General features: G+C 40.0%; 1 protein-coding gene across 3 annotated transcripts in view; it reads right to left on the bottom strand.

The window, feature by feature from the left end:
* The window catches only part of LOC111665725 (tenascin-like), a 57707-nt gene extending 35106 nt beyond the window's left edge, over positions 1-22601 (bottom strand). For 2 of the 3 annotated variants that reach the window (XM_023420793.2, XM_023420792.2), the window contains exons 1-6: positions 22463-22601; positions 15276-15710; positions 14476-14533; positions 14103-14321; positions 7764-8759; positions 809-924 (exon numbers count right to left, since the gene is read on the bottom strand). In XM_023420793.2, the coding sequence (XP_023276561.1) occupies positions 809-924; positions 7764-8759; positions 14103-14321; positions 14476-14533; positions 15276-15410 (1524 nt within the window). In that variant the 5' untranslated portion in view covers positions 15411-15710; positions 22463-22601. The remainder of the gene's footprint in view (positions 1-808; positions 925-7763; positions 8760-14102; positions 14322-14475; positions 14534-15275; positions 15711-22462) is intronic. The other variant, XM_023420794.2, reaches the window with a different exon arrangement.
* Between the last annotated feature and the right edge of the window lie 185 nt (positions 22602-22786).

The raw sequence follows: 22786 nt of genomic DNA on the forward strand, positions 1-22786 counted from the left end.
CCCCCCCCCCCCAACAAAAAGGTTTGTCCTTTTCTTGCAGCCTCATGTACAGAGCTTTAATCTGAAAACAAACGTACTATCTTAAGGTCAAAGGTCACAGTGTTATGTCTTTGATTATCTTGGACAGTGGAGGTTGTTTAAATTGATGCACAACACTTTTATGGTCCGGTCTGGAGGCCGCATCACCATTTTTAAAACTCCCTGAGGACCTTGTGTAAATTTCAGTCACAGTTTCTGCATTTTCCTCCGTCCTCTCAACATGAACTGGCGGAGGATCTGACCCCCTGAGCAGCTCTCAGAGTCCTGAACGAGGGGACAGCGAGGACTCTATGAGAACTAATTTGTAGTGGTTTTGTTGCTGGATCATGACTGTCGACAAAAACATCTGCTGTCTCAATTATTTTAAGTAATATTTGTGTGTGTTTATCTGTTTATCTGGCTGCCTGAAAGGCAAGTGAATTTATTTATTTGTTTATTTGCCAGGATCATTTTTCTAGTTTTTGTTTTTTTCATCTGTGAGAACAAGCCCTGAGAGTCAAGTGATTATTTTTTTGTGAGAACAAAAATAGTAAAAACAGATGAAAAAAACAAAAACTCAGAAAAACATTTTCTTTGGAGAACTTGTTTATACAGTCATCTTCCTCCAGGGCAGTTTTCTCTGGTAAGAAAATTGTTTTCTTCTTTTACAATGTCTGTTTTTATTGATGCTCTATGAAACCACTAAATGAATGTAGAGATACGAAAGGACAAAGACCAAGTGATTGACAGAGTAAATTCCAAATCTACATCTGATCAACATCTGGTGTACCTGGCTGGTGAAGGTGATGTGGTAGGTCTCATACTGCACAGCAGGTGGAGTCCAGACCAGAGTGACAGACGTCTCTGTGATGTCCCGAGTGCTGAGCTGGGAAACACCTGACATCACTGGACAGAAGAGAGAGAGAGAGAGAGACACAAGACATAACTTTAACATGTCTTCATGAGTCGCTCATAGGAGATGTTATGTTTTTAATATTCCCGTTTCCCTTTGACCCATATTCTTAAGTGTGTGTTGTTGAGAGACCAGCAGCTGTACTCAGAACAGCAGTTATGATGGATGATGGATAAATTCTTCTATAAAGTGTAATTCTATAATGTGCCATTGAAACAAATTATAGTACGTTCACAGAAACAGTCTAAAGATAAAATCTGATGTATCTGGTTTAACCAGTGAATTATATACCTGAAAAATTAATGTAAAAATCTAATAAAAATCCAATATTGCCACACAGCAGTCTTGCCCATGAATTGACATCACTGTCAAAATAGGTGTAAAACATATTCATGCAGCAGATACCCTGGTACATACTATATATATCTACCATTAGGATTATTGGCAAAACAAGATAATCGCTGCTTAATTTTTATACTTACATTATTTCTAGTCCATCAGTTACTGCACTATAGCCTGGGCGAGTACACACCCAACAAAGGTGCAAAAAATATATCAACTACAGAAAAGATTTTATTTTGTAGGATACAGGAACCATACAGGGTCTGTCATTTTCCAAGTTTTACAACTGAATGAACTTCAGGCTGTTCAGTTTATTTATGGTTATTTCGGTTATTTCATTATTTCCGTACATTTAGCAACATTCACTCATCAACTCCTAAAATCTGAATTTAAACTGATCCCCAGATGTTTTCAAAAAATCAGTCACATCTATTCTGAATAATAGACAGATATAATATTGTATATTCTGGTCTGCACAGATGAGTGTGTGAATGTTGATTGTAGATATTTTGCTTCTGCCTCATGATGCTGCTGTGATGATGAAATCTGATTCTCTTTCTAGCAAAGACACATGATGACGTTTGGTTTTTGGCTCTACCTGCACATCTCTCTCTCATCCCATTGTGAAGAATGACTTCCAAGAACGAAGTGTGACAGAAAAGACACAGATTTCTTTTTTCACCAAAACACAACAGTCTTAATGCTCAACTCTGTGTTTGCCCACTAGTCTTCCATTGGTCGGAACTGCTCTCTCTCTCTGTAGATCCTAACAGCATCACGTCATTCAGATGCTATATCAGATATATAAATTAAGACATATCTGAAGCTCCAAAAACCAGGTCTCCAACCAAGAAAGGTTTTCTCTCTTCTCATGACTGATGATAACTGATTCAGTGGAACAAATGAACCAGCGGGCGTCCATTTGTGCAGCAGCTGAAAGTCTTTCCTCTTTGAAACGATCCAGCTGAGTCCTCTATCTTACCAGAACAGACTGATATATAAGTATTAGCATTTGGCTCTATCACAGCTTAAACTGTCTGCTCACCGGCACCACATCAATAAAACAACCTGTTGTGATCTGCGGTTTGAAAATGATACAGTTCAGACTGTGCCGGGTGGTTTTGTCGTTAAGAGTTGTATCCAGGTTCTTGATTTGGGAGCCACAGGGGCCTGGGAAAGGCAGCTGAACGTCTTTGAGGGCCACAAAAAAGGCAAGAATAGAACAGATTTTCAAATAACTGGATATATTTCCCTCAGGAGCTGGTGGAGACCAAAAACAGAGAAAAAAGAGAGATAATACTAATTTTGAAATATGAGTAATATAAGTTATGTCTTTCTTATGTACTGCATATTTGTTTTTCAACTGCATTTAACTGCTATACCTCAATGTGAAGCAGCTGTTAAATACAACTCTTTGCAATGCTGTTGAAACAGTATTTTTTTACATTTCAAAATTAAACCAAATTTTGCCAAGCATTAACCCTACTGATTTCCTTTAAGGCTCTCAATGGCCACGCCCCACCTTACATCTCTGATCTCATCCACTGGCATTCAGCTCCTAGATCTCTCAGATCTCAAAGTTCATCACTTTTACATGTCCCACGAGCTCACCTAAAACTAAAAGGTGACAGAGCTTTGGCAGTTGCAGCTCCAAGACTATAGAACCTCCTGCCACCAGACATCAGATGTGCTTCTTCCATCTCCATTTTTAAATAGGGGTTAAAGAGGTTTAAGACCTTTTTTTATTCACTGGCCTTTTAGCTCACTACCCTCCTAGTCCATTGTCATGCTCATATTGAGCACTTACTTTTTGCTGTCTACTTGTTTGTTATTATACTTATATGTCTCTTATGTATTGTATATGTATTTGTTGCACTTATCTATTCTTCTTTGTACAGCACTTTGGTCAGCTCAAGCTGTGTTTAAATGTGATATATAAATAAACTTAACTTGACTTGACCTGCAGATCAGTAAATCAATTCTTAAAGGTGCAGGAGTTAGACTGGAAACACACTGGTTGGTGTGTGTATCGGCTGCAGAACGGTTTTCATTTTGGCGCCCATGTTAACGGCTTAGAGCACTGCCTCGCGGCTGTGTTGTGATTTTTTATTTTCACCCGTGACATGTGTGTCACCTGCTGATGTCATATTGACATCATATCAGCAATGTTACATACAACTGACTCCTTCCACTATAGTTGTCCATGTCTAGGCTGAATCTGAATATGATACAGACATGAAAAATATAAATATATTTTTTAACTATTGTGGAGACATTTTAGAGACATATTCTGTCAAAATGAATCAGAAATTAATTTATAATGAAAAGAAATCCAACATTCGAGTAACCTGTGAACTCTGTGTAGAAAGATAGAGCTGGAAGTAGCAGCGACGCAGCAGACACACATACACACACACACACACACACACACACACACACACAGTGTGCTCCTGGCATTAGAGACTGAGTTTATCACACAGATTCATGAGGTTTCTATAATACTTTTTCACTGTAAGACTCATTCAGACCTCCTGTCATGTTCTATCTACATTATATAAACAGTGGGTCACTCTTTCACATAAACTGTAGTTCATTGTGCCACAGTCTCATGCAGAAACACCTGGCACTCTGTGATGCTGCCAACACGAAGCTGTCAGCCTGGCAGAGCCTCACCGCTGATGTATGACTGCACACACTGAGGGGTGAAAGTGCAGTCGATAATAATTCACAGATTTGTTTTACTGCACCAGTTTCTCATAAAATTAGAGCTGAAAAATTAACTGCAGAATGGGTCACTGACAGACAGACTGACGTAACGTTACCGTAAGTAATTACAGCAAATCCAACAAGCACCTCACATACACAGTGAACTGGGAAAGAAACAGAGACATGGTAACCATGTGGGAGGCTACCAAACAAGCTCACACATGCATTTAGAATTTTTAAATATAAAACATTGCTCAAATCTGATAGGAATTAAAGTCAGGATATTTCCCATGAAGCATCCTTCTCTTCAACTTTGGCTAAATAAAACGTGCTATTGCTGCTTCCCACATGAAATCGCTTTTTCACGACTTTCTGTGTTTAGTGTTTGGTTTTTTGGGGGGACAGGAGACGAGGTCGACTGCATTGACAGGAGTTTTAGCAGTTGAGGCTAACAAGACTAAGAGTCTGCATCCATGCTAGCAGGTCTGTGGGTTTACCATGTTCTCCATCTTAGTTTAGCTTAGTAAGTAGTAAGCAGCTGAGGCTGAACATCATTAGTTTTGCAGATATTTGGCAAACTGAAATTTTTACCTGATGACGACGCAAGATAAATGTTGTACCAAATGTCATGGCACTACATCCAAAATTTCTTTCTCTGAATTGCTGAATTTTTTCACGTATCCTGTGAAATCCAGGAAAAAATTTCAGCCGGATTCATCCTCTGGGGATCATGTGACCAACTGACTGACACCGCCATCCCTATAAAGCCACACTGCGAGTATAACTAAAAGTTAGAGGTTGTAGATAACAATAAGAGTTTACATTTTGTTAGTATTACCAGAGTTACATTTGACTACTTTTTAAGATAACTCACTAGCTAACTAAATGAATCAATACTGGCTTTACTATTTCCCCACTAGAATTTTAGTCTTGGCATTGTTTTGTTAACAGAATTTTGTCCTTTGCGTCTTTATTTACAGAAACATAATTAACCACTTGAAGATAAAATAAGAAAAATCTAAATAACAACAAAAAAAGAAAAATACTTTTCTGAGCGGGAGGTTGATGATTAAAGACTTTGAATGAAATCTTGCTTTGTCTACTGACCAGATTTCACTGTCCAACTTTCAGTACTTTGCATCATATAAATGACATGACCAAAAGACATTAAAAGGGAAAGTCTCATCACATTGGATAGATTTAAGCTTTTAATTTGGGACGTGGTTACATTGTTAATGATGTGTGGGATGATTTCTGATGCTGTTTACATGTGTTTGTTGTGTGTCTTATCTCTGGCCTCTCTTACAAAATAAACCAATGAGATTACCTGATTAAAGAGAAGACAAAGGAGAGAGCTAAGGCGGAGTCAATATTTTAAGAAAAAAAAAAAAAAAAGTTTTTCATCCGGTTTATTTTTTACGTAATTTTCATTTTGTTGACCTTTTCACCAAGCAATACCTTTTTTTTGCAATATCTTTTTCTATTTCTGGTGTCTCCATTGAGTTGTTTTTGCATAAATTCCAAATGTGCACAAAAACAGGTGGATGGAAACGAACTTAACAGTCACTGCTGACCATTAACTTCTCTCTCCTTCTCATATGGGACTTCAGTTTTGGGACAACCCCCCCTCGACTCCAATCACAGGTCAGTTACATTTGGGAAAACACTTAACACAAACTCACTCATACGCAGACACGCAGGCAGGCACACACGCATGCATGCACGCACACACACACACACACACACACACACCCACACACACACACACACACACACACACACAGGTGTCTGTTCTCCGTCACAGAAAGCCATTACAGAGCAGCCTGAGGGAGTTTTATGGGAAGCAGGTCTGGATCCTGCTGCTCTGCTAATGAAACAGTTCCGTCACCGGAATCACTGCAGCTTGAACCAGCTCCAAACACACGAGCAAATACACTAACGTTGCCTGGCAACAACAGTGACAACAACAACAACAACAACAAAGAGAAAACAGAGTTGGAGGTGGTAAGCAGCATGACTGATGCTGCAGATACTGATGTGTTGAACAACAATTATGAGCAGAATTTGAAAAAGAAAGATGAGGTAACCGAGATTAAATTGCAGTTGTTGAATGAATCATGACAAACACAGTTTGATCAAACCTCAAAAAAAGTTTACAGCAGTTCAAAGCACATTCATCAACTAGACTTCCCAGAAATGACAAACTGTCTTCTCTTGTGTGGTCGATCCATTAAGTCATTATGTGAGAAGATATTACACCAAAGCAAAGCATCTGGGATATGTAAACATACCAAACATGTAAAGTGTTTGCCCTGAGAATATAAATCACCAACACACATGAGGAAAAACAAAAGCCAATGTGACGCTGGATGAAGAAGGATATTCAAACATGGCCACTGTAGAGGAAATGTGTGATTAGTTCCCCTGAAGCCTGTAATGATGCAGCAGATGTTATTAAGGGGAAAAATACAAAACAAAATAAAGCACAAAGTAAAAGCAACAGATATAAAATAGAGATGAAATATAAGGAAGCAAAACAACTAAACGAAGGGAAGACTGAACAGGTGGGAGCCGAGTAACATTGTAAGTTATGTTTCAAAGCTAAAAGATTTAAAAACAACTTTAGTTTTAGGCCAGGAGCAAGGTCCAGGAAGTCCTTAATACAGGACCACAGTGACTTAACATATAAACCACCAGATAATAATGTCAAAAGTGGTCATAAGAATCTTGAATTGAAACCTGAATTTGATGTAGAGTAAACAGAATAAATCCAGACACAAGAGACCTTTCAGACGAGCTGATCAATAGTAACGCACAAGTATTCTGGGCAAAGAAAAGACTCATGAAAAATTACAGGAGCAGTTGTTTCGGCAAATGCCCAATGAAAACATCTGTACATACAAGTGATAAAACCCCCTAGTGGCCAAATAAATTTGTACTTTTGTCCATTGGGAGCAAAGGAGGAAGTTGTGTGATGCTGTTTTAGAGCCACATGTCCACCAAGGGAGGAGGTTGGATGGAGGGTTGGTAAAAAAAAACCCAAAACAAAACCTGCTGCTGTTCGTTTCCAGTTTCCAACTGACAGTTAATGCTGCTTTCTTGGCCATATCCACGATTCCCGAATCTTAACAAAATATTTTTTCAGCCCAAAACACAACCTTTCTCTGACCACGTTTGTTTTTCTTTTGTGCCTAAACTTAACTAGTCTTGGACCATAATGATGTCAGATCAGAACCGTTTTTATTTTTGGACTGAAAAATTATGTCTCGTCAATAGTGGCATCAATCAGAAAACAGTTAAAGTAGTCCAGAATGGACAAAATAAATGCATGAATGATCATTTTCATCAACGTGTGAGATAAAACCAGCCAAAGATTAGTAGTGTCTCTAACAAAACTACTCATTAACTGTTCAAAGGAGAAGCATTTATACAACAACAACAACAACAACAACAACATCAAAACAGGACCAAGAATCGAACCATGTGGTACACCACAAATGAGAATGAATCATGACAACAGTAATAGCATTGTGGTAATGTACAGGCCATTTGTTGGTATAATAAAATGTTACCAGGTACATTTATTTGTTTTTTGTTTTGTATTGTTTTTGTTTGTTTGTTTTTTGTCTTTGCATAATGAATTGATTATTTATTTGCATATTGAAATCCAATCACAAGAGATAACAAGAATGCACTGGATATAACGTTACTAAATGTAGATTAGGCTGTCTCTTTGAAGACTACTTTTAATTTAGGATTCTGTATTTCGGTGCGTTTGACTCACCTGTATCACAGTTGGGTCCGGTCATCCCTTCCTCACACTGACTGCAGTCCTGTCCGGTGAACCCTCGCCGGCAAATGCACTTCCCCTTGACGCACCGCCCTTTGTTGTTGCAGTTATTAGGACAGCCTTTGGCGGAGCAGTCCGTTCCGGCGAAGCCAACATTGCAAACACACTTCCCGTTTACACACTTCCCCCGGTTGCTGCAGTTGTTGGGGCAGGACTTTTCAGAGCACTCCGCACCCGTGAACCCGTCATCACAAACACACTGACCGTTAACGCAGCGCCCTCTGTTGTTGCAGTTTCCCGGGCAGGAGTCTTCAGAGCAGTCGTCACCGGTGAAGCCGCTGTCGCAAACACACTGACCGTTGACACATTTCCCACGGTCGTTGCAGTCATTAGGACATGTTCTCTCAGAGCAGTCTGGGCCGCCAAAACCATCTTTGCAAACGCACTCCCCGTTGATGCAGCGCCCCCTGTTGTTGCAGTTTCCAGGACAGGCAACCTCTGAGCAGTCTGCGCCGGTGAAACCGCTGTGGCAAACACATTTACCGTTAACACACCGTCCACGGTTGTTGCAGTTATCGGGACAGGCTTTTTTAGAGCAATCTGGTCCAGTGAATCCTGGATTACAGACACACTGTCCGTTAACACAGCGCCCCTTGTTGTTGCAGTTTCCTGGGCATGATTTCTCAGAGCAGTCGGTGCCAGTGAATCCGCTGTCACAAACGCATTTACCATTAACGCACTGCCCGTGATTGTTGCAGTTGTTGGGACAGGCCGTGTCGGAGCAGTCCGGGCCGGTGAATCCAGGATCGCACACACACTGTCCGTTCACACACCTCCCGTTGTCGTTGCAGTTTCCGGGACAGTTGGAGTCACTGCAGTCCGGTCCACTGAATCCAGGGAAACAGATGCACTTGCCGTCCACACAGCGACCCTGATCACTGCACTCGTTGGGACACTCGCTGATGTCTGGTTTGATGGAGCAACCTGCACCTGGAAGAGTGGATAAACATGGGAGAGAAAGGGAAACAAGCTTATAGCAAATGGGGTTGTCAGAAAATGTATCTATACCCCCTCTTTTACTCTGCAGGCACAAAGCTGCCCACGAACGTTGTTAGAAGTTGATATTTGGTTCAATGTAGGGGGTCAGCCCTATGTTCCCACATTTCTTAGAACTTTATTTTCCACAGAAATTTTTGAAAATTAGGGTTAGGCTTAGGGCTGTGGGAATTTAGGGTTAGGATTTGGATTTTGATTAGGGTTAGGGCTGTGGGAACATAGACACGCTCCCCAATGTAGGGTGTGATCACGGACCGAAATGCAATGTCAGATCAACATCTAAAGCCAAAGTCTAAAGCCATGTCACAGGTTAATTTGCAGACGACACCAGACATTGATATTTTGTTGGTTTTACGGTGTACAAATGTCTGTTAACAAATGTCTCATGCTAACGTAAATGTAAAATATTGACATTCTGGTGACCAAAACCCAACATCTGCTAAACATCAATTACCCAATGTTGGGTTTTAACGTTAATTTTCACTCCCAACCAAACTCGTTCCTGATGCCTCATGGTTTTAATATTTTTGACTGAATGATCAGGTTAATGTCCTGTTAGCTTGTGGCTTGGTTTAGTATTTGATTTTCATCATGTATGTAATGTTTCACTCTTGTCCCATTGACCTGATGTGATTTTGGCATTTATGCTAAAGTTTCTTTGGTACATTTGCATGAGATTAACCAAAACTGCTTTTTAGCCAAATTTACAGATTTGGGTAACTAATATTTCTGGACGTACAGTATTTACAATATAAAGAAACTCTGCGCTGTGTAGCGAGATGAGCCTTTCACTGTTGGAAAATGAACATGATTATGCAATTTCTATTGAGTTTTTATACTTATGTGGTGCTTTTTCTTATAAATAAAAGTCTTGTTTTGCATGACTTAGCTGATTGTTTCTGATTCTTTCCTTTAGACAGACAGAGCATCTGCCTAGTACCAGATGGTCCCAACGTACTGGGATAATTTAGATAATGTCAGGGATTAAGGTTAGTTTTAAGATTAGATTTTCAACAGGGCTTGATATTTACTGTGGCAATAACTGCTTACTGTGGTATGTTGAATGAAATAAACAAAAGTGAACAAAGAGAGAGGACAAGTGTTGTTCCTGATGTGATCTGAAAATAAGATTAAATGTCTGAAGCTGGCTAGTATCTTCAAGAGCCGTGAAGGTTAACGTGAGATGATAAGAAAGAAGAAAAAAAAATCTTTTCTACTTAGCCATTTCTCTTATCTTTGCTCAAAGTGAAACACTGGATAGTTTTACTTCTTCAGCCATCGAAAAATGGTTAAAATCAAACTTTGCACTTTGCTTTAAGTGCTCTCAGAGTTTTTGTAACCTTTGTTGAGTGGTCGTGAGTTAATTCTGAATGAATTAAAAGGGTCAAAAATGTTGGGAAACACTTCTCTACAGCCTTAAACCACATACTGTAGATATACTGAATCTTAAGAGTCTAAAAATGTAACTTTCGTCGAGTATAGTGATATAGAGGAAAGGTCATTAAAAACTGAAGGGATTCATCATCTGTGGAGCATGAATATACTCAGCAACTTTCACAGATATCTGGTGATCCTTGTGTATAAATGAAAGTTTTGGCCTGATGGTGGCATTAAAGTAATCATCAGGGGGGTCACCAAGTCCACAATCATTGAAGATGGAGGAGGAGCCCAGGACAGAGCAGTCTGTCTGTTTTTCCTAGTTTTTTTAGCTGAATTATTCAGATGTAGTCATAAAGTAAGAAAAATTACATGTGTGGAATCTGAATCAAGAAAACATTCTTTGCAACTTAATTTATTCCTCATAAGCCAAAGGTCTCATTTATTTTCCATGTCAGAATAAACAGCTCGGACGTCACAGTCATTATTAAGAGTCCTGCTGAGTGTATTTCTACACATATGATGGAAAACCTTCCCCAGGAGATAAGACACGAGGAGAAACACGAGTGAGGGAAGCAACAAGCCACGTCAGCCAAATGGAGAGCAGCTCATGAATATCCACAGTAGAGTCATGGCCAGTAGTTGTTAAGGTAACTGATGGTGATGATAATGATGATGATGATGGAGGATTATTGAAACATGACTTGAAAACCTTTCCTTTATCGTCCTGCTTTAGTTTTTGGGGGGTGGAGGTCTAATCCTCGTCAATTGGACTGTCACGCAGCCTTGTTATGACTAATTGTTTGTGTGTGTGTGTGTGTGTGTGTGTGTGTGTGTGTTTATGTGTGTCGTTAGGAGGAGGGTGGAGGGAAATCTGCACTAGTGTGGGAGGAGATGGAGTCTGAGATCACACTGGGCAGAGAGCTGAGGATACACACACACACACACACACACACACACACACACACACACACACACACACACACACACACACAGCGTTAGCTCATGGTTTCAGCCCTGCCAGGTTATAATGCGATCAGTCCTGAGGTCAGCTCTGTGTGTGATGAACTGGTTCTAACAGAAATCTGTCAGAGATCATTTCACTGTCAGTCACTCAGTTTCTCTCAGAGTCACTAACCTCACTTCTGCAACTTGATACTTTCTCCACTGAACTTATCTGGCAACTCTACTCACTATCTATTCTGCAGTGAAATTCTACTATTTAAAACAAAACACGCACATTCTCATCCATTACCCAGTAAAACAGCTCCAACAGATGCAGCTGCAGGGTTAAAATGCTGCTAATATAACCAAGTTTATCTTCCCAAATAATCAATTAAAAATACAGTATTCGGGTAATATTAAAACACACACAGTATGCACCTTCTAACACTCTGGCACCGACAGGTTCGAAAGATGAAGGAAATTATATGTTGTTTTTTTTGTGAATTTATATTATTTATAGCTTAGCTTCATGTTGATAGCTTTACATTGTTCTTTTTTTCTAGAACTGTGAACTGTGTTGGATATTTTGGATAAATTTGCACTTGTCGTTCAATTTTTTACTTTTGAAGTTATTTAGTTAGTGCATCCCACCCGGGTTCATCACTTGCGTCCCCTGGAAACACTAAGCTCTTAGGGCCACCATAGACTCTGCTTTAAGAGGGATGATTTTATTTTTCTTAATTGAATAAATGTTGGACTTTTCTTGTCACTTTTGTCGTATTGTTGCTTTGCTTTGCTGAAGAATCTAAATACTGTGACTGTGCACAGCTGCTTTATATTATATATATTTATGCATGTTCTTGTGCATGCACTTTCTCAATCAAGCACATTGCTCTTTTGAATGGATGGTAATACTTTGGTGGCTACGCTGGTTCACACTGGGCTGTGATGGGATTCATTCTTCTCTTTTGTTGTTTTCCTTGTGTCATTCATTTCTTTCTGGTGTTGTGTGTGTGTTTACTTTAGGAGAGGAAATGACTCATTTAAGGACAGATTTGAACTTTTAGATAGTTGTTAAATAGTTGCTCTGCTGCTTGATAAATGTGTCATCTGTTGGCTCTGAGGAAGGAAGTCTGTGTGTGTGTGTCATGCAGGATGAGTCAGTGGAACGGGAGAAGCAGCCACGGGCAGAGCGGTAAAGTAATATGAACTCATGCGATTGGCTGAAGCGAAGACGTGCATGTGACTCTGATGAGGAGTCAGAGCAGAGAGACCAAAGATGAGACAAGAGGGATGTTTCTAGTTTCTATTTTCATGTTTCTAATTATTTTGAAATACAATAGCTAATCTGAGAATCTGCACATTTTACAGGGTTTATTATTCATTTGTCGTGAGAACAGATAATAGGCATTTTCATTCCCCTGCTCCCTGTGTAATAATCTGCTACAGATTGAGTGTAAAATGTGGGGATTTGAACCTGCAACCTTTATGTAGTATACACACACACACCCCTGTGTGTCTGCCTGTTATCATTTGGTATGATTGACAGATGGAGTGTGTCTTTTTTTTTTCTCTGAGCAACATCCATTCAGCTCTAACAGAAAACCTTAAAAGCAGAAATGGGACTTTTTACTGACACAGAAGATTCAGTCCAGTGTTTATCCTCCACATGTTGCTATAAACACATGGTGTGCAGCAGAATAACAAGATGAAAGCCCAGATGTTGTAATGACTGTAAATTGGCAAAAAATTCACAACAATAAGAGTCTAGACTTGGATTCTTCTGATCTTCATGTTACACCTCCCAAAGGAAACACATCAGCCCGTTCACACAGAGTGAGGAGATCTGTGTTTGTGTTTGTTGTCATGGTTAAGAGTAATTAACTATGATTTAAATCACCATCCTTCTCACATTTTCTAACAGGGGTAATGTGTTGTTGTCTTATTAGTTGCATTAACCTAGAGTCAATAGTGTCTTGTTTGCATGTTAGCAGTCACTCAAGTGCTCTATAAGTTATTCACAGATGAATATTTACTTGTGTGTCCACGATCTAATAAGATCCTTTTAAACTGATTTTCTGTGAGCGAGAGCAACGATCAATATCACAGACTTGAGGTTATTTGTATTTACAACATGTTGAGAAAGGTTTTAAGTGGATTTTTTGCTCGTTCATATTCTACTGGAAACCATTAGAAGACTTGATTATTTACTAATTACTAATTTACTAATTAACTGTTTGGATTCATGTGTGTCAGCAACATCCAGCGTGGTTATTTCACATCAGATATTTATGTATTTGTGTTTTTGTGTGTGGTTTTCTCGCTCGGCTCAGTTGGGAAAACATGACGTCATATACAGTTTGTGAGGATCAAAAGTTAAAAGTGTTGCACAGGCACTCTTAAAAGGTTCCCACTGCTGATTTGTGGACATGAACCACCTCGACTGTACCTGACCGAGAAGATCATATGGTGTAAAACCGCACAGCATTCATTAAGCTGCAGAAAGTCAAGCAATCCGACTCTAGACAGCAGGCAAATCATAATCTGACTGACACAAACTCCATAAACTCGGCCTACTTTTAGTTTTTCCCTTTGGTCGCTAAGGTCTTTTGTGCTACGGTTTAACTGCCTGTGAGTGATTCTTTAAGTATAAGGCTAAGATGAGGAGAGAACCTCAAGTACTTCATTTTAAGGAAACCTCAAGGAGAAGACTCAAGTGTGTTTTGTGCAACTGTTTTTTTTATTTACAGACACCTTAACTCAGACTTTAAGGAAAATCTTAACTTAAGGTGTATTTTGCAAACAGCCCCCGGCTCTTCAGCTGCTAAATGCTCCACTGTGTTCACCAGCTGCTCTCCGACTGTGTCTGTCTGCAGTTTGCTGCTGAGCTCATGGACATTTTATTGTGGACAGACGGTTTTCTTTATACAGTAACAACAAGAAGCTGGTTCTTACCTTTGCTCTCCTTGGAGGTGCAGCATCCTCCCTCGGCTCCTCCACATTTCTCCCTGAGGGTCGACACCTCCCGCTCCAGCCTCTCCAAACGCTCCCGAAGGGCAGCGAAGTCCGCCTCGCAGCCGCAAGACCCGGACCCTGATCCTGAATTTGATGGGACCAGTCTGATCTTGTGGGTCAGGACCAGAGGAGAGCCAGGGACCAGGTCGATTTCTTTACCTGAGAAATACAGAGTTGATCAGGAGATAGAAACTGAACTCTACTCGTACTGTTCCTCACTGTTTGAGGAGTCAGTCCTACTCGTATCAGTACTAATGAAGGTGTAACAATGTTAAAATGAAGGGGATCAATAACATAAACACGATGTCTTTACCTCCTTGGCTGACATCAGATGAATCAGCTTGGTTGGCGCAACCCTCGGAGATCACCACCTGTAACAATGACAATAGAAAAGGTCAAAAGCCACAGTAGGTCACTGTCACATGTTTGCTCTGTATCTGTGTCTGCATCTATTAAAGTCCACACTTCAACACAGAATACACCTTATTTCAACAGGTCAGTTCGTGGTGTATTTACAAGACGTCGTATTTTAAAGACGTCACTTCAATTGGACAAAAAAAGTCAAATGAAGGAATGTAAATAAAACTACAGTCAGCATCACTGCTGGGTGTTTTGTTGATGTGATCAGAAAGTGTGTTTCGTTGCACCTGTAACCACGCCCAACAGCAATGTCATCGTGTACTGATACACCCTAGACTGCATCTCTACATCACTGCAGCAGGATGACAAGTTAAACCACTAGAGGTCATTAAGACAGAGTTTTAAAGGGTGTTGTGTTGCTCTTTAAAACAGATATTTCTTATTGTAGGCTCAGTTAAAAGTTGGATGACCCAGGTTCTGATCCTGAAGTCCATTCTGGTATTTGTTAGTTTTGATCCCTGGGTAAAGGGGAGGCCTTACATGTTTGTCCTCAGACCACTGTAGCTTAAATATATGGTGTCTATTGCTGATATTCACCACCCATTTTTTTTCTCTCTTAGTTAAATGGTTTATAATAGACTATAATATGGATTGCAAGCAGCTCTAAGTGTTTTTTGTTGTTTGTTTTGGGGGGTACAACCTCATCAGTTGGAGGGTGTGTCACTTAGTCCAGCAGTTTCATCACTCCCTCACCTTGATGGAGTCCTGCTTGGTGTCCCTCGGTGTCCTGTGACCCCTGACCTGCAGCTCCCTGGAGGTTGATGGGGTCAGGAGGGCCGGACCAGCCAGGAGGAGGATGAGGAGGAGGGAAGGGATGAAGGGAAGCATTGCTGGTGTCGGACCAGGAAAACAGTCCCTCCGGTTGTTTAGGAAAAGGAGGGAAGGGAAAGACGCCGGACTATGGGTCTGCTCAGGAGACTTGAGGTTTGTTTGGACGAGCTGATGCTGATTGCTTCCAAGATCTTCAGAGGGTTTAAAAGGATGTAAGGATTTGTAGCAGTCGCTCTGCAGGTCTCAGGGCTCTCCGTCAGCTGCTGTCACCGCGTTTCACTCAGTCGCCAAAGAGGTGATGACAATCGCTGGTTGAATTTCCTCCCTCCTGTCCTTTGGACTCCAGGGATTTTCCCCCTGAAACACAGACAGAATGATACATTGAAACCCCCCTTAAATTTCACGTCAGCTCGACAGACTCCACTTTGGTCACAATTAGCAGAAAAGGGGCCATTAGCTGTTTATGGGTCTGTCAGTGTAGCGTGTCAGCCAGTAAACCACAATGGAAACAGTAACTTGGTCTGAAAGAGTAATTTGTTGTCCTGCAGCCAGTTTTCTAACAGTACCACCTCACAGGTTGGTGGCACATGGGTCAAACCAAAGACCAGTTAAACTGCTGGATATACTTTAATTGGTTATTTTGGGCAATTTGGCAATGTTTATAAGGAGTATTTCATGAAATAAACTCCATGTGTTATGGTTTTTTTTGGTTAGGTCTGAGTGGCCCTGTTTGTAATTTCCTTACACACTAAAGGGCCAAAATGAAGTTTAAAATTAAGTTTGTTTGTTGTCTTCAGATCGACCGCATATCCATCAAAACAAACATCTGTAAATCTGTTCATGTGTTGTCCAAGAGTGAGTTACTGTAAATTACATTACGCTACGTTCATCCATGACTGCTGGATACAGTTAATCACATCTATGCACTGCTATCGTGCAGTGGTTCAAGTTCATGATAAAACTTTCCATCAAAGGCCACAGTGGATCTAAACTACAATGTCTCAATGTCAACTGGTTATCTTGATCATACTGATGAAAACCGAAGTTTAAAAAAACATATGCTGTTAGGTGTTTTCATGTCTGTTCCCTAAAACAAAACTAGTGAGAATGACGATGATGGAGTTTGCTCAGTTAAGCTGTGTCCCAGTTCAGGGGTCGAAACCTTCTGTATTTGAAGACCGATTTTGTCACAGCGGCACAACTAGGCTGCTCTATTTCGAAGGCCCCTTCAAATGTGTGAGAAATGAGTCGTTCTTTTCCTGGACAATGAAGACTCCAACGGGTGGATCCTTCAAGCCCCAACCTACCCCATGATTCATTGCCCGTAATGAAAGAACAGCTGGTCGGTCCGTAGGCCAGACAGTTTCATTTCCATCATTTCAGAAGAGAGGCTCTGAGCTCTATTGACTGACTGTTTTCTGAGAGACTGAATAAAAATATAGCAGGTTTCAAGCGGACACTCAGAGAAATCAAATCCTCCAAGGTTGGGTGGTGGGTCCAGGTGAGCATGGCTGAGGGTTGTGACTGCAAGTCAAGAAATACTTTCACATTATTAATATAGAACCTAGACCTACTTTATAATCAAAGAAGGCATGGACATCTACCTTTATACAATATGGGACCTTTCTTTGAATGTTTTTTTTTATCTGTTGTTGGTGTCAGTGGAACCAACTTTGAGCAGATATTCATTAGTTTCAGGGAGATAGAGTGAAGATATATTGAAACTGTTGCTAAGTAAAACAATAATAGAAAGGAAACATCCTTTAATCAACTCGTCAGGAGTAACAGATGGCAGGACCCAAAATGCAAACAACCAAAAGGGGCAGGTGGAAAATCGTGTTTAATAACAAAAACAGAAACTTACAAAACCAAGAATCCAGTAAAAAAAAAAAAAAAACAGGCAGGAACAGAAACTAGAACTTAGGAAACGATGGAGAACAATGAAGGGGAAACACGAAGGTCAACCGGAGAAACTAGAGATCTCAGGAAAACATGATGATAACAGACGGACTGACGGAGACAAGTGGAAGGTAGAGACTTAAATACAGAGTGGAGGCAAGGGCAATAGAACACAGGTGGGGCAGACAATCAAACTGGAGGGAAACAGGGCAAAGACAGGAATTAAAAAACAACAAGAGACACACTAGGAAAGCGACTTTAAAATAAAACAGGAAATGACAATGACCTAATTAATTTCTAAACTAATTACTAATGACAAAGTCCAAACATAATACAAAAGTCCAAACACAAAGAGTCCTTGAGGCAAACCATGACAGACCAAAGTTTGGAGGACAACCATTAACATCCCAACATGCCTGTACCATTACACCTCTTACTGTTAATTGTAAAAGCTGATATTTTTTTAATTACTGTAATATTTTATAGTCAATGATATATAACATATGTTGAATTATATGCTAGATGAAAAGTTTCCAGCCTAAGTGTGAAACAACTTCACAAAGAACCACATTATTATTAGATCAGAGTAAAAAAAATAAATTCCACCACACTAAGAGTTAGAAAGTTTTCCCCTGACATTTCCTCCAACACACACACAGTAGCTGAGCGTGTCCACAAATATGAGTCAAACCCTCAATGATCTAACCAGCCGCGTCTCGCAGGAGAGGTTTTAACCCAAAGCTTGTTAATACTTGAGAGGTCGACTCAGCTCAAATTCACTTTAAGCAGCAGTAGCAGGTCTGAATGTAGAAACCAGCTGCTGAGAGTCCCCAGTGCTGGGCCCAGTCCTGTCAGCTGAGCTGTTTATTTTCCTACTGTTCTGTAATTATTAATTATCTTCAAATGCTAAAGATGCAGATTTTCTATGTACAAAATTGGATTTTTGTTTAGCATTAAGAAGAAAAAGAATCCTGCTCACTCTCGATCACTTGCTCTCACTTTATTAACGAGCACTGAGGACTAAAACATTGTTAATGAAGTGAGAACAAGTGATAAACAGTGTCTAAGATGATTGGCTTCTTCAAAGCTGAGCAAGTTTTGGTAACACTTTATTTGACATAGCTGTTATTTGCTGATGAGTTATTGAATGTTTCCTGGGGGGAACCACATAGTTTGGTTCTAATTAGAGGATTAACAAAGAAACTAAGTAACTCAAACTTTAATTAGTTCAATTAGTTGTGTTGAGTTTATTATTGACTCCAGATGAAAGAAATTTCTCCATTTAAAACACAAGGAATATTTCTGACACATTCATTTATTATTGGAAACATTATTCTCACTTATGCTGAACTGTGTTTGTTTGTCAACACATCCTCTGAATAAAGTGCTCAGGGTTGTGCTGTGGCTAAGCGTTTAGAAATATACGGATCACTCTGTGTTTTGCTTAGTATTAGAACCAAATGTTGAGGTTCTTTCAAGGAAACCTTTTAGGAGATTATTTGGTAATAATTGTGTTATCCTATGCACCTAGAGTATGTCAATAAACAGCGATTGCTGCAGTGTAGAAATGGAGTTGTCATTACATAGTTTGTCCACCAGAGAGCAGTGATAGGTCAGTACATTTTTTTTTTTTTTCATAACAAAATGTATGGGATCCTCATCAATAATGTTGTGTGTTTGATTTGACATCAACAAACTCTTAACTACTGACATCAGTATCAACCTGAAGAGTTTAATATCGACTGAGCTGTAACTAATTAAGTTTAAATATATGCAGAAACTGAGCCTTAAAACAAGCCATCAGGATTTCTGTAACTTTGTGATGTCACAACAGAGCAGTCACTGCTCTCAGCCACACCCCAAGCCCCGACCACCTGGTCCCACCATCCAACCTTGCAGGATTTGGTTTCCCTGAGTGTTTACCTGAAATCTGCTATATTTTTATTCAATCACTGAGATGGTTTTTGGTTTTTACAATGTTTGAGACATAAATTTACTTCCAGTTATTTGGTTCAGTTGTCAATGCTGTGTTTTTACTGCTGTTTAAAGATCCCCTCCTGTCATCTTTAAACTCATAAAGACACAAAAACACTTTGAACACTATTTTTTTTTCCCACAAAAAAGTTCAATTACTTTGTTGAAAATTATTTAAATTGCATGTACTTCTTCTCCCTCATAGAAAAATTTGGAATCTTTGACTTCACCAAATATCGTTGGATCCAGGTTTAATTGAAAAGTCAATTTTCAGTGTGTGTACATGAAGCCATGTTTCCTCCACCTCACGTGTGAACCTGATGTTGTCCACTCTCCACACCCTCTGCACACATCCAGTCCCTGTGCTGCTAATTTGACTCGACCCAACACAAAGAGGGTTCAACATCTGCCAATTAATTCACATCTGTCTAGACCTCAGCCGGTTAGTGCGCCTGCTCAATCGACTACAATTAGCTTGTAAATACCTGCCTGTGACAGCTGTTCCAGCTGCAGTGGTTGGACCGCTCAGAAAACACATTAGGGCAACAGAAACTCCCACAACGCGCACCATAAAGCCTCCACGCTCGCTCTCCACCTTCACTCTCTCTCTCTCTCTGCTGCTGGTTTGTGTCTTTCAGTCGGAGCCTTTTCCTCCTGTTCACACTGAGTCCAGCTCTCAGCAGCCAAAGTAAACTGCTCCCCACACACACACACACACACACACACACACAAACACACACACACACACACACACACACACACACACACCAGCTCCTTCAAACACAAACTTGGCTCAGGTTAAAGCAAGAGGCAGTCACATGTGAGGTGAATGGAGCTGTGTGTGTGTGTGTGTGTGTGTGTTTTTCTTTTTCTTTTATATAACATTTATCTCATTGAGATTAAAAATCAGGCAGCAGCACACATTCAACAATTTAATTATTTTAACTAGTTTAAACCAATAGCTATTCAAGAGACTTTGTATTTGTGCGGGTTTAACTACAGATTACTCTTGGCAGTTTAAACCTGCAGGGCAGAAATTATGTCTCCCCCCTCTGGCAGTGAGAGTAATTACACTAACAGCCAACGAGGGAAAGCGCCATCAATGTCATCCCTCCTCTGAACGCTGAAGCATCAGAAACTTGGATGCTTCCTAGTTTTTTCCACCATACTACTTAGCTGCTGTAGCCTAATCTGTCTCCATGACTACGGTTGCTCCTCTCTTCATCTCTGGCAAACCAGTCATTGCTGGTTGACGTAAAACACTTTGCTGCCAGTTCGCAGTGGAGGAAAGACGCCACAGACACCAGATTTAAAACCTGGATGTTCTTTTATATGTAAAAGTCCTGCACTCAAGCTTTAACTATAAAATTGATTTGCATGAGAAACCTTTAACTTGACTATTTCACACACTGTATTTTATAAAAAACACATAAAGATGAATCTTATAGGAAATTAAGACTCTAGTGTTAAAGGTCCAATATAGAATAAAGGTAGATTTCCATGTGTTGTTTGATTATAAAGCAGGTCCAGCTTCTATATTAATACTGTGAAAGTCTCAAAGCCTCAGTCCACAGAGAAATGCACACAGCTTGTATTCAGAAACTGAGCCTTAAAACCAGCCGTCAGGACTTCTGTAACTTTGTGATGTCACAACAAAGCAGTCACTGCTCTCAGCCATGCTCCACGCCCCGCCCACCTGGACCCACCATCCAACCTTTGCACGATTTGGTTTACCTGAAATCTGCTAGATTTTCATTGGATCAATCAGTCAGCCAATCAGAAGAGAGGCTCAGAGCCTCTCTGGTGGTCTGGTGAGCTCACTTCTTTCTAACTCCACATCCCCAGGTTTTTCACTTTTTCAAACTTGTCGTCTGCAGACCCAACCCACGCTGACTCAGGTGACATCACCTGAGGACATTTATCAGACTGCAGATCCCTCTGGACACACTAAAGGAAAGCAGCAGAAACTCCTGGAAACACCTGGAAACACAGTGATGTGGAGTTCACCTATGACAATAGTCATTTCCCTTTAAGCCTTTTTTTTAGACTTTGGAAAAAGTAGTTTGGCAAAAAAAGAAAAAAAAAAACCTTAACTCAATGTCAACGTATGAGCTTTTTATGCAGCTTTAAACTACAGCACACTCAGTTGCCTCAAGCAGACTGTGAAACCTGGATGAAAACAGCTTGAGTAAACCTTGAGTCCAGACAAAATCATTTTATGATTCGCAGCAGTTCCATGGCGAGTTACAAGGCTTTGATTAGTAATATAACGGCTGACATCCATCACCCGCACTCACTGAAGCCCAGACAGCCACCACAGACCAGGACGGACACTTCGAGAGATTCAGAAGTTTGTGGTCCTCACATGCATTTACACTCATTTTCACCCTTTAACACTGAAATTTGAACATGTGCATCCCATCATATGAAGTCAAGACTCCTCCAAAACCAGCTGATGCCTTGATGCAATTAAACATCTGAATGTTGGTTTTTAATCTACATAAAACGTCTTTTATTCCTACAAAAAAATCTAATGGTAGAACTTTAATTTTTCACTTCTCAATAAAAGACAAAAAGTGTCAATCTAGACAGAATAACTTGTACGAAGTGAGAAATGTTGCTTTTAGCACATTTTTATATTATTCATGCACAGGCTTTTTTCTGCACTTTGCAAATAAAGTAAAATATTTTAAAGCTTTTAGGTCAAATTAAACATACAGTGCGGTCCAGAGGTGTGAGATCACTTTCCAAATGTGGTCTCAGGCTCTTGGACCCCACTGTATGTGTAATTTTAGTGAATAAAGGGCTTAAACTATGTTGTTGCTGAATCTATCATTTATTTTATGAACTAATTAATGAAATGATTGATTGTTTTTATCATTAAAATGTCAAAAATAGTGAAATTAAAAAGCTAAGTGACATTTTCAGGTTGCAGAAAACACCCCTAACAAATTCTTCTCAAAATTTTTTTAAGCTTCAGGGGAACACTTTGCATTTTTGCTTGACAAATAATTAATCAATGATCAAATTAGTTGCAGATTTATTTTGTTTAATCAACTAATCATTGCAGCTCTCACTGAATAATTTGTACATTTGCTTGTTCAGACAATATCCATCAAGTAAATTATTCTAAAATCTCTTTCAAGATTATAAGTGAAATTTATCAAAGAAGCACAAATGAAAGATTTTGAGAATATTTTTGCCAATTATCAGAGAATCTAAACAAATGCTCCTACCTGCTCAGAGCTGTGACGACTCTCTGGCTCTCTGTCTCTCTGTCTCTCTGTCGGTCCAGATGTCTGTCTCTGTCCAGCTCTGTGAAGCTCTCATTGACTGACCAACAGAACCGGAGGGAGGGGGAATGGACAGAGAGAGAGAGAGAGAGAGAGAGGAGGAAAGAAAAAAGAGGAGAAAGAGAGGGGAGGAGAGCAGTAAAATTTTCTCATACTTGAAGAATTTTTCCTCCCTCTCTCTCTCTCTCTATGTTTCTCTCTCTCTCCTCCTCCACCTCCTGTCTTTCTCTCTGATGTAATTCTATGTGCTTTACAGGTCCCTGTTGG

The sequence above is a fragment of the Seriola lalandi genome, unplaced genomic scaffold (genome assembly GCF_002814215.2).
Source record: "Seriola lalandi dorsalis isolate HSWRI2012SDOR001 ecotype SW California unplaced genomic scaffold, Sedor1 jcf7180002054657, whole genome shotgun sequence".
Classification (NCBI taxonomy): domain Eukaryota; kingdom Metazoa; phylum Chordata; class Actinopteri; order Carangiformes; family Carangidae; genus Seriola; species Seriola lalandi.